General features: G+C 41.1%; 1 protein-coding gene across 1 annotated transcript in view; it reads left to right on the top strand.

Annotated features, from left to right (window-relative positions):
- LOC140197807 (misshapen-like kinase 1) overlaps positions 1–15,018 on the top strand; it is a 352,270-nt gene that overhangs the window by 71,004 nt on the left and 266,248 nt on the right. Inside the window, exon 2 of the mRNA XM_072258270.1 lies at positions 14,426–14,491. Coding sequence (XP_072114371.1) covers positions 14,426–14,491 — 66 coding nt within the window. The remainder of the gene's footprint in view (positions 1–14,425; positions 14,492–15,018) is intronic.

Here is a 15,018-nt window from a genome sequence, read left to right on the forward strand (position 1 = left end):
TCTGGATTGCTGCCTGTGTCACGCGCCAGTGAGGGTAGAAACAGGATGACTTGGCAGATAAATGTGTGGCTGAGAAGCTGGTGCAGGGGACAGGGCTTCAGGTTCTTGGATCATTGGGATCTCTTCTGGGGGGAGATATAATCTGTTCAAAAGTGAGAGGTTGCCCTTGAACTCACGGGCAGGTTTGTTAGAGCTGTTGAGGAGGGTTTAAACTAATTTGGCAGGGGGGGGGGACGGGTTCGGAACCGGAGTGAAGGGACTCTGGATAGGACAGATGGTAAAAAAAGTAAAGATAGCATGCAGTCAGACTGTCAGGAAGGGCAGGCAGGTGATGGGACTTCGTTGCAGCCAATAGGCTGTGTATCAAAACATTAGGGATGCAGAATCAGGATAGCAAATACATTGCTCAAGGTGTTGTATCTAAATGTGCATAGTGTAAGAAGTAAGGTGGATGATTTTGTTGCTCTATTACAGATTGCCAGGTATGATGTTGTGGCTATCACTGAATCATGGCTGATGGAAGGTTGTAGTTGGGAGCTGAATGTCCAAGGTTACACATTATATTGGAGGGATAGGAAGATACAGAAGAGGGGTGTGGCTCTACTGGTAAAGAATGGCATCAAATCAGTAGAAGGATGTGACATAGAATCAGAAGATGTTGAATCCTTGTAGGTTGAGTTTAGAAGCTGCAAGGGTGAAAGAAGTTTTATATATGGGCCTCCCAACGGTGGCTGGGAGGTGAACCAGAGGCTATTAGGGAGCTTAAGGTAAAAGAACCCTTAGGAACCAGTGATCACAATAAGATTGAGTTCAACTTGAAATTTAATAGGGAGATATAGCAGTATTTCAGTGGAGTAAGGGAAATTACAGTGGTATGAGAGAGGAGTTGGTCGAAGTAAATTGGAAGGAGCTACTGGCAGATATGTAAGCAGAGCAGCAATGACATGCATTTCTGGGGAAAATGAGAAAGGTACAGGACATGTGTATTCTAAAAATGAAGAAAATAGTCAAATGGTAAAATAGTACAACCATGGCTGACAAGGGAAGTCAAAGCTATTGTAAAAGCAAAAGAAAGGGCATACAACAAAGCAAAACTAGTGGGAAGATCGAGGATTGGGAAGTTTTTAAAAACCTTCCGAGAGCAACTAAAAAAAATCATTAGAAGGGAAAAGATGAAATATGAAAGTAAGCTAGCAAATAATATCAAAGTGGACAGTAAGAGTTTTTCAATTATGTTAAAAATAAAAGAGAAATGAGAGTGGACATAGGACTGCTAGAAAATGAGGCAGGAGAAATAATGGGAGACAAGGAAATGGCTGATGAACTAAATGAGTATTTTGCATCAGTCTTCACTGTTGAAGATACTAGCAGTATGCCTGATGTTGTAGTGTGTGAAGGAAGAGAAGTGGGTGCAGTTGCTATTACAAGAGAGAAGGTGCTCAAAAAGCTAAAAGACCTAAAAGTACAAAATCACCCGGATCAGATGAGCTGCACCCTAGTGTTCTGAAAGAGGTAGCGTTAGAGATTGTGGTGCCAGAGGACTGGAAAATTGCAAATGTCACTCCACTTTTTAAGAAAGGAGGAAGGCAGCAGAAAAGGCAGGAGGAGAAAATGGCAGCGCGCGCAGCTCTCCGGTGAAGTGATATTGTATCTGTTAAATAGGGGCCGTGGACAATTCTGATTTGATGAAGACAGATGTGAGAAGCAGAGGAACATCTGGAGAAATTTCTGAAATGCCCAGTTCGCTGCTGTTGTTACTGTGCGATCGAGAATCTCCAGAGGGTAGGCCCCAAAATCCCCGGCTTTGCCTGCTACTGGCGACCGAGGCTAAGGTCGAAGCTTTCAGACAGAGATGGTGCTCGGTACTTGGTGTCGGAGGGCTGATCAGAGCTCGAAGTTTTCGGAGGACTCAGAGTCGGACTGTGGTCGGGCATGGCAGGGAGAGTTTTCTTCCTTCTCCCGTCTGCGTGAGATGTGGGACTTTGGAGAAACTTTGAACTTTTTTACTGTGCCATGGACTGTTCTTCATCAAGTTATGGTATTGTTGCACTGTTATAACTATATGTTATAATTATGTAGTTTTGTTAGTTTTTCAGTCTTGGTCTGTCCTGTGTTTCTGTGATATCACACTGGAGGAATATTGTATCATTTCTTAACGCATGTATTACTAAATGACAATAAAAGAGGACTGCGTGTCCTCATAATCTAAAACAAATCTTTTTAAAAAAAAAAAGGAAATTATAGAGCAGTTATCCTGACCTCAGTGGTTGAGAAGGATGAGGTGATGGAATACTTAATGACACAGGACAAGATAGTACAGTCAGCATGGTTTCCTTCAGGGAAAATTCTGTTGGAGTTCTTTGAAGAGATTACAAGTAGGATAGATAAAGGGGATGTAGTGGATGTTGTTTATTTGGACTTTCAGAAGGCCTTTGCCAAGGTGCCACACATGAGGCTGCTTACCAAGTTAAGAGCCCATGGTATTACAGGAAAGTTACTAACATGGTTAGAGCATTGGCTGATTAATAGGAGACAGCGAGTGGGAATAAAAGGATCCATTTCTGGTTGGCTGCTAGTGACTAGTGGTGTTCCGCAGGGGTTGGTGTTGGGACCACTTCTTTTTATGCTGTAAATGATTTAGATGATGGAATAAATGGCTTTGTTGCCAAGTTTGCAGATGATACGAAGATTGGTAGAGGGGCAGGTAGTGTTGAGGAAATGGGTAAGATGCAGAAGGACTTGGACAGATTAGGACAATGGGCAAGAAAGTGGCAAATTAAATACAATGTTGGAAAATGCATGGTCATGCACTTTGGTAGTAGAAATAAATGTGTGGACTATTTTCTAAATGGGGAGAAAAATCCAAAAATCTGAGATGCAAAGGGACTTAGAGCCCTTGTGCAGAACACCCTAAAGGTTAACTTGCAATTTGAGGAAGGCAAATGCCATGTTAGCATTCATTTCAAGAGGTCTAGAATACAAGAGCAGGGATATGATGCTGAAGCTTTACAAGACATTGGTGAGGCATCACCTTGAGTGTTGTGAACAGTTTTGGGCCCCACATTTTAGAAAAGATGTGCTGGCATTGGAGAGGGTCCAGAGGAGGTTCACAAAGATGATTCCAGGAATGAAAGGGTTATCATACGAAAAACATTTGATGGCTCTGGGTCTGTACTCGCTGGAATTCAGAAGGATGAGGGGGGGATCTCATTGAAACCTTTCGAATGTTGAAAGGCCATGACAGAGTAGATGTGGAAAGGATGTTTCCTATGGTGAGAGAGTCTAGGGCAAGAAGACACAGCCTCAGGATAGAGGGGCGGCCTTTCAAAACAGAGGTGCGGAGAAATTTCTTTAGCCAGAGGGTGGTGAATTTGTGGAATTTGTTGCCACGTGCAGCTCTGGGGGCCAGGTCGTTGGGCAGAGATTGATAGGTTCTTGATTGGATATAGCATCAAAGTTTACGGAAAAAAAACTTGGGCTGGGAACTGGAGTTGAGCAGGAGGGAGAGAAAAAAAGGTTCAGCCATGATTGAATGGCTGAGCAGACTCAATGGGCCAGATGGCCTAATTCTGCTCCTTTGTCTTGTGGTCTTATCTATGTGAAGCATTATTGCAGGAAAACAACACTGATCATTTGGGACCCCCACCACAAAGACGTGCTGTCTTCTGGCTGCTGGTATCAGGAAGACCGTACTGTAAGAGCACCCCCAGATTCAGGAACAGTTATTACCCCTCAGCTGTCAGGCTCTTGAACCAAAGAGGGTAACCACTCAATTTCAGTTGCCCCATCATCGAAATGTTCCCACAACCTAAGGACTCACCATCTCATGTTCTTGATAGTTATTGCTTATTTATTTATTTGCTACTGTTAGTTCCTTTTTGTATTTGCATTTTGTTGTCTTTTCTACAGAGGTTGAATCACCCAACTTGGTGCGGTCTTTTGTTGACCCTGTTATGGTTATTCTGTTATGGATTTATTGAGTATGCCCATGAGAAAATGAATCTCAGGGTTGTCACTTTGATAATAAATATACTTGGAACTTTGAAAGATCCCAGTCTTCAAACCTGCGATTACAAAAAGTAGGTTGGTTGTTGACATGATAAATTGCAACTGTGATGTCCTGTAGCTTTAGCTTAAATTTCTAGATTTTGCTGAAGGTTTTTTCATTCTATTATCCATTCACATTTATGAGGAAGTATTTGTGATTGTCTGTCGTGCTTGATGATGTAGGAGAGTTTATAGTGCAAAAACTGTTACACCGGGGCAGTTGCACTCTTTAGACCTTAGAAGTCCAAGTCCAGTGGTACAAAAAGCGTAATAAACTGGAATGTTTCCTTGTTTGCAGTGGATGACCATGATGTCTTCCATGCCTCATCATGCCCTTCACTCTCCACAGAACGTTACAGAACCGCCATTGGACCTCACTGTAGATCTCATCCGCCCAGTAACACCAGAGCTGACTTTGCATGCTGGGACAGGCTTATCCCTAACTCACAGGGGTATTTATGCTGCCAGCTACCCTCACCTGGTTTAGTCCACCTGTCAAAGTGGTGTACTGTGGTGAAAATTAAGAGAAATGCGAGACAATCGCGGGAGGAGAAGATGGCAGCATGCCGCGCATGCACAGCTCTCTGGTGAAAAATGATGTCGTATCTGTTAAATAGGGGCCATGGCAAATTATGATTTGATGGAGATTGGACGTGAAAGCACAGAGGAACATCTGGAGAAATTTCTGAAATACCCGTCTGCTGTTGTCGTTGCTGTGTGGTTGGGAATCTTTTGGAGGGTAGGCCTCAAAATCCCCGGCCTTGCCTGCTTTTGGTGACTGAGAAAGAGGTCGAATTGTTCGGCAGAGATACCACTCAGTACTCGGTGTCGGAGAGCTGATCAGAGCTCGAAGTTTTCGGATGACTCAGAGTTGGATTGTGGTCGGCATGGCAGGGCGAGTTTTTCTTCCTTCTCCCGTCTGCGTGAGATGTGGGACATTTGAGAAACTTTGAACTTTACTGTGCTCACGGACTCTCTTCATCAAGTTATGGTATTGTTATGCTGTTTGTAACTATATGTATAATTATGTGGTTTTGTCAGTTTTTTCAGTCTTGGTTTGTCCTGTGTTTTGTGATATCACGCTGGAGGAAATAATGTATCATTTCTTAATGCATACATTACTAAATGACAATAAAAGGGGACCACGTGTCTTCATAATCTAAATATTCTTGTGGATTTTACTAGATGGTAACGTGGTTGATATTTCCAACGGTTTACTTTTAAACTCATGCCTTGATCTGTGTGCTTTCTGGCTGCCACATTCAAACTGCATGGCGCCACTCAAATCATTTTAGCTAAAGAAACACATTTTTTGTGTACTGTCAAGGCCTGTTTGCTAGTCAGAAAAAGTTCTAATTTGCTTTCTCAGTAAAATTTGAAGTTGCTTTTCCTCAGTTCTGACAAATGATCTTCAGTGTGAAACACATGCAGGTTCTTTCTGTACATGTTGCCTGACCAGCTGAGTAGTTCTATTCAAGGGAAAAGAGGCAGCTGTACGGGCATCTGATGGCAGAGGTCCACCAGAAAACCAACATCCTAAAGTGCCGTTGTTGATTAAGAGAATGCAGGGGATTCAACAACTTGTTGCTAGCCATGACATACATAGTGAGGTACTGTAGCATCTTTAAACCGTCACCTACAATCCAGCCACTTAAGATCCCACCCCACTGAGTCAAGATCCAGGTTGCTGTGCTCAGGTGCAAAGGTAGTGAAAGCTATCTCAACCTCAAAGTCTCTAACATGAATGCTTTCAACTCCTCCAGTCCAAAGCAACCTGTTCAAGCCAGCATGCTGCCCCTTGTGGTGGATTGGTCCAGAAGACCCTTTCCCAACACAATGCCCAGAATGCAGAGCATCCTTGCTAACGTCCCAAAACTGGTTAACAGCTTCAATCACAAGTTCACAATAACCTTGCCCATCTCTGGGAAGAGGAGATGGAATGGGATCTCAGATCTCATAATTATGAACATCAAGATGGAAATCCATCTGTGATAAGTACAGAGGTACTTTGCCTCTTTTCTACTACAGGGAAAATCATCAGTCTTCCCAAGTTGGCAAAGAGCTGGTTCCCCAAATCACAGTATTGTTCCACGTATCAGGAGGATGTGGGTCTATTATCAGTGGCTCAGCAGGGCTGCTGGTAATGCTAATAAGTAAAATGAGACAGAGTCATAGTCATAGAAAAGTACAGCACAGAAACAGCCCTTTGGCCCATCTAAGCCATGCTGAAACCATTTAAACTATTTCTGTCGACCTGCACCCGGACCACAGCCCGCCATAACCCTATCATCCATGTACCCCTCCAGATTTCTCTTAGATGTTGAAATCGAGCTTGCATGTACCACTTGTGCTGGCAGCTTGTTCCACGCACCTGACCCACTGTGTGAAGAAGTTTTCTCTCATGTTCCCCTTAAACTTTTCACCTTTCATCTTGAACCCATGACCTCTGGTTGTAGTCCTATTGGTCCTCAGTGGAAAGCACCTGCTTGCATTTACCTTATCTATACCCCTCATAATTTTGTATACTCCTATCAAATCTCCTCTCAGTCTTCTAAGTTACAAGGAATACAGTCCTAACTTTTTCAATCTTTACTTATAACTCAGGTCCTCCATCCTTGTAAATTTTCCCTGTAATCTTTCAACCTTGTTGACAACTTCCCTGTAGGTAGGCGACCAAAACTGCACACAATATATTTGAAACTTACCAGCATATCATAATGAATGGATTGATGAAGATCAAAACCTCAGACCTGATGTGAAACTTGTGGTATACCAGACAACAGTGATCTTGTCACCAGTCTGCTTTTGCGTCTTGCACTATCTAAATCAGTCATGCCAAGGTACCAGAGGAAAAATACCACCAACACAGTCTCCACAAAATCTTTCAAACTTGCTGGAAGGATAAACAAGTAAACATTCTCTCCCCAATGTTCACAGCACTTGTTAATTTCAGCTGGTTACATTGGTCAAGCAATGATATTTGCATTTCAGCTATGAACGTTGGAAGGACAAACCAACGTAGAACATACAGGGTTAATGGTAAGGCACTGAGGAGTGCAGTGGAACAGAGGGATCTGGGAATACAGATACAAAATTCCCTAAAAGTGTCGTCACAGGTAGATAGGGTCGTAAGGAGAACTTTTGGTACATTGGCCTTTATTAATCAAAGTATTGAGTATAAGAGCTGGAATGTTATGATGAGGTTGTATAAGGCATTGGTGAGGCCGAATCTGGAGTATTGTGTTCAGTTTTGGTCACCAAATTACAGGAAGGATATAAATAAGGTTGAAAGAGTGCAGAGAAGGTTTACAAGGATGTTGCCGGGACTTGAGAAACTCAGTTACAGAGAGAGGTTGAATAGGTTAGGACTTTATTCCCTGGAGCGTAGAAGAATGAGGGGAGATTTGATAGAGGTATATAAAATTATGATGGGTATAGATAGTGAATGCAAGCAGGCTTTTTACACTGAGGCAAGGGGAGAAAAAAACCCAGAGGACATGGGTTAAGGGTGAGGGGGGGGAAAGTTTAAAGGGAACATTGGGGGGGCTTCTTCACACAGAGAGTGGTGGGAGTATGGAATGAGCTGCCAGACGAGGTGGTAAATGCGGGTTCTTTTTTAACATTTAAGAATAAATTGGACAGATACATGGATGGGAGGTGTATGGAGGGATATGGTCCGTGTGTAGGTCAGTGGGACTAGGCAGAAAATGGTTCGGCACAGCCAAGAAGGGCCAAAAGGCCTGTTTCTGTGCTGTAGTTTCTATGGTTCTATGAACAGATTCTCTATTCTGTGCTGTGGCACAGGAAGAAATTACCAAGTAGACAGGATCTCAAATCTCCTTGAAGTGCAACATCCTCACTGAATCCTGGGAGCTCCAAGAATTTGGGCTGACCTTGAGACTATGAATTGGGAACACACAGAGCCCTGTGCAAGTAGCAGAAGCTTCATACCACCTCACCAGACTACATATCCACCTGCCTCTTGCCCAATAGGTGGACGAGTATGCACTTCCTTGTTTCGTCTTTGTAGGAGCCATGTATCATTTCTCTATTTGCTTTGTATTCTGTGTTGTACCTTTATTATGGCAACTTGAAGATTCATTTAAAGGTTCAAAGGTTCATTTATTATCAAAGCATGTGTCATATACAACTCTGAAATTCATCTACTGCAGACGGCCACCAAACAAAGAACGAGCATGAAAGTCATTCAGAGAAACGTCATACCATCCCCCAGCACAAAACAGAGCGACATCCCAATCATCAACCCCCAAACACCCCCTGCTGCAAAAACAACAGGAGTATCGACCCCCCCCAAAAAAAACAACCCTTCCCCTGCATAAAAAATCTTAACAGCTTAGAAGAGAACATCAACCCTCAAACACCCTCCCCTCGCTCAACCAAACGGAAAAGAACGGATGATCAAAACAAACACAAAATATAGAAACCATAAGTCTGAAAATGTCCTCAGTCCATAATTGCAATAGTCCAATCCAGAAACGCAGAACCACGATACCATCGTCCTAATCCCTGGAAAGAGAGGGACACCACACAAGGCAGAGCGGCCTACCAGCTTGCCACAGCGACCCACACAGTGATAGGCCGCTCACAGACTCTTTCTTGGCAGCAATCAAAAGGAAAGCAGTTTGTGCTGAACTCTGCTCGCCTTCTGCATTGGCCTCTGTCTCAATCTTCCTGTATGCTTTAATTGGCAAAATAGAGTCGAACATTGGCTCACGTCTGTCTCAAACTTACTTCATATCAAAGCCATCCAAGTACACGCTCGCTTTCTGGAATCTTCTGAGAGATAGCAAAGGGCTGGATTACTCTATCAATCTCCAATCTATAAATCGCAAGCTCTACCAGTCCCAGAAACGAATTTGAAGTGAAAAACAGATGTAAAAGAGATTTTAAAAAAAAGACATTTTCATGGGCTATCTGGAAAATGTTGACTGAGGGTGCGTTGTATGTTGGCACCATCTTGACCAGAGCTAATCATATTAGTGGGAACGTGGTAAAGCAAAGGGAATAAATTTCATATTCTTGCTTCATGACAGTTTGCAGCTTGGGACCAGTGTTGGTCATATCTTTACTGAGCACTTAATATTGCTTCAAGATTGTATATTTGCTAATTGTTAATAAAGGATTCGACTTTTGGAACAATGGTTTCATTGGAGCCAAGGGTGCATCATACAAGTATATCAACCCCCTGGCGGTTGCAAGCTAGTGGCAACTGGATTGATTTTTGATCTTTTTTTTGCCGCTACAGTCTTATTAGCTAACTCAGAATCTATAAAACCAGTGTGGAATCAAGCCATCTTTGATCCTCATAGACACTTTGAGACGAAGACAAAATAATATTTTCTTAGAGTTATAACACAGCTGAAGGATTGGGCCATTTACATTCTCAACCCTATCATTCAAATGGATCCTGGCAATTCATACCTTAATTTCATTTAGCACTGTCTCAGTACTGCTGACCAATGCCCACTCTGTTCTCAGCCTTAAAAACAATCACTCTTTCCAGCATGCTCAACCTTTGAGGAGAATATGCCAACTTATAACATGCAAAACAAATTTGATACAAAATCCAAAGAGATGAGATTGCAGTGCAGTGGAAAAATGGGATAAGACTAATTTTGATAGCTTTTCTCAAAGCCACAGTAACTAAATTGTATTGAGAAATTTTGATTGTGGAATCTGTATGGACTTCCAGGTAACAGTTACAAAGCAGTGAATGTAGTCATAGCCGTTCACCTCATGAGTGACAACACAGAATAAACTGCATTACTGAGGCTTTTATCATATGGGTTCACAAATTAATGTTGATTATTTCATTGGCTCATACTCCAACACCCAATCGTTCTATCCCTGATCTGTTCCTTGCTTTTCTCTTAAATTCATCCTGTCCTGCTGTCAAAATAATACATTTGAATATATTATAATATCATTTCATATAATATCATATACTACCCTTTTAATATCATTTGAAATCTCTTCAAGTGACTAAGATTTTAAAGGTGCAGAGTACTTCAAAGCAACATGCACAAAATGCTGGAGGAACCTGGGTCAGGCAGCATCTATGGAAGAAGAGTAAACTGTCAGCGTTTTGGACGGAGTCCCTTCATCAAGACCGGAGAGGAAGGGGAGAAGTCAGAATAAGATGTGGGGAGGGGAGGAAGAAGTGCAAGCTGGTGTGTCGAAGTTGAAACTGAGAGGGGAAGGGATGAAGTAAAGAGGGAATTTGGTGAAAGAGATAACAGGGAGGTGAGAGGCAAACAGGAATGAGGAATAAAGAAGAGGAGGGGGTTGTAATTACTGGAGGGAGAAATTAATGCTCATGCTATCAGGTCAGAGGCTCCCCAGAATATAAAGTGTTGCTCCTCCAACCTGAGTGTGGCCTCATTACTGCAGTAGAGGAGGCCACAGACTGACGTGTTGGAATGGGACGTAGAATTGAAATGGATGGCCACTGGGAGATTCCGCTTTTTGTGATGGACAGAGCTGAAGTCTCCCAATCAGTATTTGTGTGATATTTTTTATTTGACTTAGAGGTGTTTTTATTGGGTACCATGGTAGCATAGCGATTAGTGCGACTCTTTATAGCTCGGGGAATTTCGAAGTTCTTTTCCAGTGCCACTCTGTAAGGAGTATCTGTACGTCCTCCCTGTGGAACGCATGGGTTTCCTCCCATAGTCCAAAGATGTACCAGGTAGGTTAATTGGTCAATGTACTTTATCCCATTGTTAGGTTAGAGTTGATTGGGTTTGTTGGAGGTTACTGGGGCAGTGTGGTTCGAAGGGCCTACTCACTGTATCGCTAAAGTCAAAAAAAGGTACATCATGGGACAGGCCTTTCTGGCCTAACGAATCGTACTGCCCAACAACCCACCTATTTAACACAAGCCTATTCACAGGGCAATTTACAACAAACCACTAACCTACTAACTGGTACTTCTTTAGACTGTGGGAGGAAACCCACACTTTTCACAGGGAGGACATACAAAAGCTTTACAGATGCACCGGAATTGAACTAAAACACCCTGAGGTGTAATACCATCAAGTTAACTGCTACGCTACCGTGTCATTGAACCTTATAGCCATAGTGTTGTATTGCTTGTGAGAGTAATCCTCTAATTGTTCACTCTGTGCACCTTGTGTTGGAAACTCCTTGCTTTTGCATGTATGCACATTCTTGAAGTGGAATTCCAGTTACTGATTAGAAAGATTCTGTCTAGATAAAGATTTTTCCGAGCTAGTGCAATAGGTTTAAAAACAAACAAAATTTATAAAAAAAAAAGTATTCTTTATTTAGTGATGAAGGCCTATTTCAATTTTTTTGCCTTTCCACTACCAAGGATTTTTAATATCCTAGCTTCAAACTGATCCTTTTTGTTGACTGTCTCCAAAGGGCTGTTATTGAAATTGATGACAGATTTGAACATACTGCCACTACTTGTTCTCAGTTTTCTTGCAGAAATTGCTGGTCTGGTTCTGTGATCAAGATGAGATGAAATTATTTTTTTCTTCTGTAAGAGCATGATTTGATAGCATCACATTGTTGATCTAAAAAGATGAGTGCAATGCTCAGCTTTGCAGTTTCGTTGCAACTTGAGTTGGCATGCGTGGCGATCACATTCAGAGATGTATTGTCTTTATTTGAGCTTTATCTATTTAAGCGCAGATATTGGCCTTTTGAAAGAAAACATTTTTTTATTTGTGATAAGGCGAGAATTCAACAGCATTTTCTTACGTATGAGAATACTCTTCCAGAAATAGTTTTAAGACCATAAGATATGGGAGCAGAATTAGGTCATTTAGCCCATTGAATCTGCTCCGGCATTGCACAGACACTTTCAAGTTTGAAGAACTGGAAAGAAATAGACAATTAAATGTTACTATTTTGTTTTAGGAAAAAAAATGACAATTTTGGCAGTGTTTTGTAATTTTTTTTGTGGTCAAATTGAACTATTGCTTGGTGCTGCCTCTAACAGCTTTTAGTATTTAATTATTTTCTCATCTCAAATATATTGTGATGCCAAGCATGTAGCATTTGTTGTGACCTATGCAAAAATAATAGGAATAATTGCTAATATCGACCAATGGATATATTGAAGGGCAGAAAATCCTGCAGCTGGTGATTTATTTTGTGTATTTAGTATTAGATTTCTGATAATTTGTAGTCTTTTGGTCTCAGTTCTGACACAATTTTCTTTCTATATGTTCAGCTTCATCTTCTACTTGGATCAGCCATAAGTCATTACTGGCATCAACACTATTTGTGTAATTCAGTTTTTCTTGGTCTTCACCCCTTCCCCTTCTATACAACTAGTAACTTGTTTCATTCAAAGTTGTTGTTCTGATGGAAGAACATGAATATGAAACGGTACTCTGGTCCCTTACTTTACAAATGGTGCCTGACCTCAGTATTTATAGACTATGTTTTGGATTTCCACCATTGCTTTGTCCTTTCTAGTTTTGATCTATTACTGGTTTTATGAAAATATTGAATTGTGGATATTTATTTTTTCTATAACTCTGGACATAATTTTTTTTGAAAGGGTTTGTCCTCAGAATTTTTATTCAAGGTAGTTCACTTGATGCTGAACACAAGTATAATTTCACACTACTTGTATCACATAGGAATTTGGAGAAACAAGGAATTAGTTTTTATTGAATATAATATGTTTAATTGCATAATGGTACTGACACTTTTCAATAGTTCAGCTAAGCTAAAAGTGATTTGTTGATTATTTTTGTTTGTACTTTGTGTCTAAGACTTCTCGTTTGTGTGGCCAACAATAATCAGCCAGCATTGATAGATTTCAGTTACTCTGATACCATTTCTCTATGACTGCAATGTCTTGGTGAAACCTTTCACCATGTTCGTCATTGACAGTGCCGAGATCTGCAGGGAGGAAGTATAAATGGGAATGCAGAAAATTAATCTTTAGTGACAGGTTGCACTTCATGATTTTGTATGCTTGAAGCATGTTATCAACCAACTGCACATAGTTTGGTGCTGTGTACATGCCATAAAAATTTTCAACAATATCTCTGAATGCCTTCTGTGCGATTTTCTCCAGTCCCATTAGAAGTTCTTCAAATTTCCTGTCATTAATGACCTGTTTGATTTGTGGACCAACAAAAATGCCTGCTTTAATCTTGGCATCAGTTATTCAGGGAAACATCTGTCTCAAATATCAAAATTCTTCATGGAAATTTATGGCCTTTCTATAACCTGCCCTGCCATGCAGCATGTGCCTTGCCTAATCATGCCCAGACACGTACCTGGACAAGATAGAAAACTTTTCAGCTTATATTGTGGCCAACATTTTAATTGTTTTGAGTTATCAATTGAAATAACCAACATAGGTGATTTTTTTTTTAAAAAACTGTCTGATAGGGAAATTTTATGGTGATTTTTATGATCAGGCAAAAGTATTCAGGAAGCAAAATTATTGTTGTCCAGTGTAATTTGTCTTTGTTGTGAAATGCTTGTCAGATGCTACTTGTTTGTGGTGCTGCTGCATTTTCATTGCACCTGTGCCTTAAGGTCGTTATAGCTGGGGGAGATGATGGGGATAAGCTCTCACTACCCATTAAATGCTGCCAATGGCGTGTATTCAAATAGTTTCTGTCAACCAAGTCTAGTTCCTAGCTTTCATGTGTGGTTTAGCTACTAAGCCCAGAGAATCCATTATTTCTGACAGGAGAAGGGGCAAAAGTGGGTTATTGGCACCTTAAAACCAGTCATTTTGGCTAGGTGGGGTTCATGTTTGGCAGCTCATCTAGGAGAAGAAAAACTCTGGTCCCAAATCTCCACTACCTTGTGGTTATACCTACCCTTGGAGAAGGCTTTGGGGGTAAACCCTGAGGGGAAAAATCTGGAGCTGGAGTCCCTAAGGCCCTACATTGAGTTCAACATTGGTAACTCCTGTGATGCCACTGGTACCAAACTGTATCGGTCTCTGCCGTTCCTTTGGAGTAATCAGCTGCATTGAGAGGCAGAGACTGCAAACATGGCAAGAGCTTGCTCTCCATATCGTACTGCCCTAGCTTGTATACTGCCTTGCATATTGGCTTGAAAGTCATGTGGACGGCAGGGATGCAACATCTGTGGTCGACCCCAATCAACGGAGAGCCTCACAGTAATATCAGCTTTGAGTTTGAATTGTTTAGGGCATAAGATGGTAGGTTGGAATCATGTTTTAGGTGAGGATTAAAACCACTTTTGGAAGTGAGGCTGGGGAATGAGGCAGAAGGCAATTTATTTCATTAAAAATGGAATTTTTATAATGGAGCAAGCGGTGCAGAATTGAAATATTTTTGTACCTGAAATTGCACTTTCTAATTTTTTTTCATGTCTTTCTTTCACACAGGATCCTGCTGGTATTTTTGAACTAGTAGAAGTTGTCGGAAATGGCACATATGGACAAGTGTATAAGGTGAAACAATAATTATCTTTGTTCTTAGAACTAGAAATTATTTGTAATCATTGTGCAAGTTCATAGAAACATGCTGTAAAATTTACTCTTGTTGCAACTATTTTGTCAAAGTTCATCGTGTATCACAATTCCCGGGCACAAATGGATAATCTTGGGTTTCATCAGAATGTACTTGCTGAGATACGATTTCTAGCACAATGTATGCTTAAACAAGTTTTTTTTAAATGGGAAGGCACCAACAAAAACAATCATGAATAGTGACTGCTCAGGGAAAACCTATTTCAGTTAACCTAGTAAATTATGGCACTAACTAACATGTTACTTTCGTGTTTGTTTTTTTTTCCTTTAACATCCGTGATTGACAGACTGACCAATGATCAGTATAATTTTTTTTAATCAACAGTGGAAGTTTTCTTTACATTCTGCAGCTAGAGAGGTGGCATTGTTATAACTGTAACAGTAGAAATTGTTGGTATGTAACATGGATGCATTTCAGCAGAAGTCTATAAATGCTAGTGCTTGTATTG

This window comes from Mobula birostris, chromosome 5 (genome assembly GCF_030028105.1).
Source record: "Mobula birostris isolate sMobBir1 chromosome 5, sMobBir1.hap1, whole genome shotgun sequence".
Lineage (NCBI taxonomy): Eukaryota > Metazoa > Chordata > Chondrichthyes > Myliobatiformes > Myliobatidae > Mobula > Mobula birostris.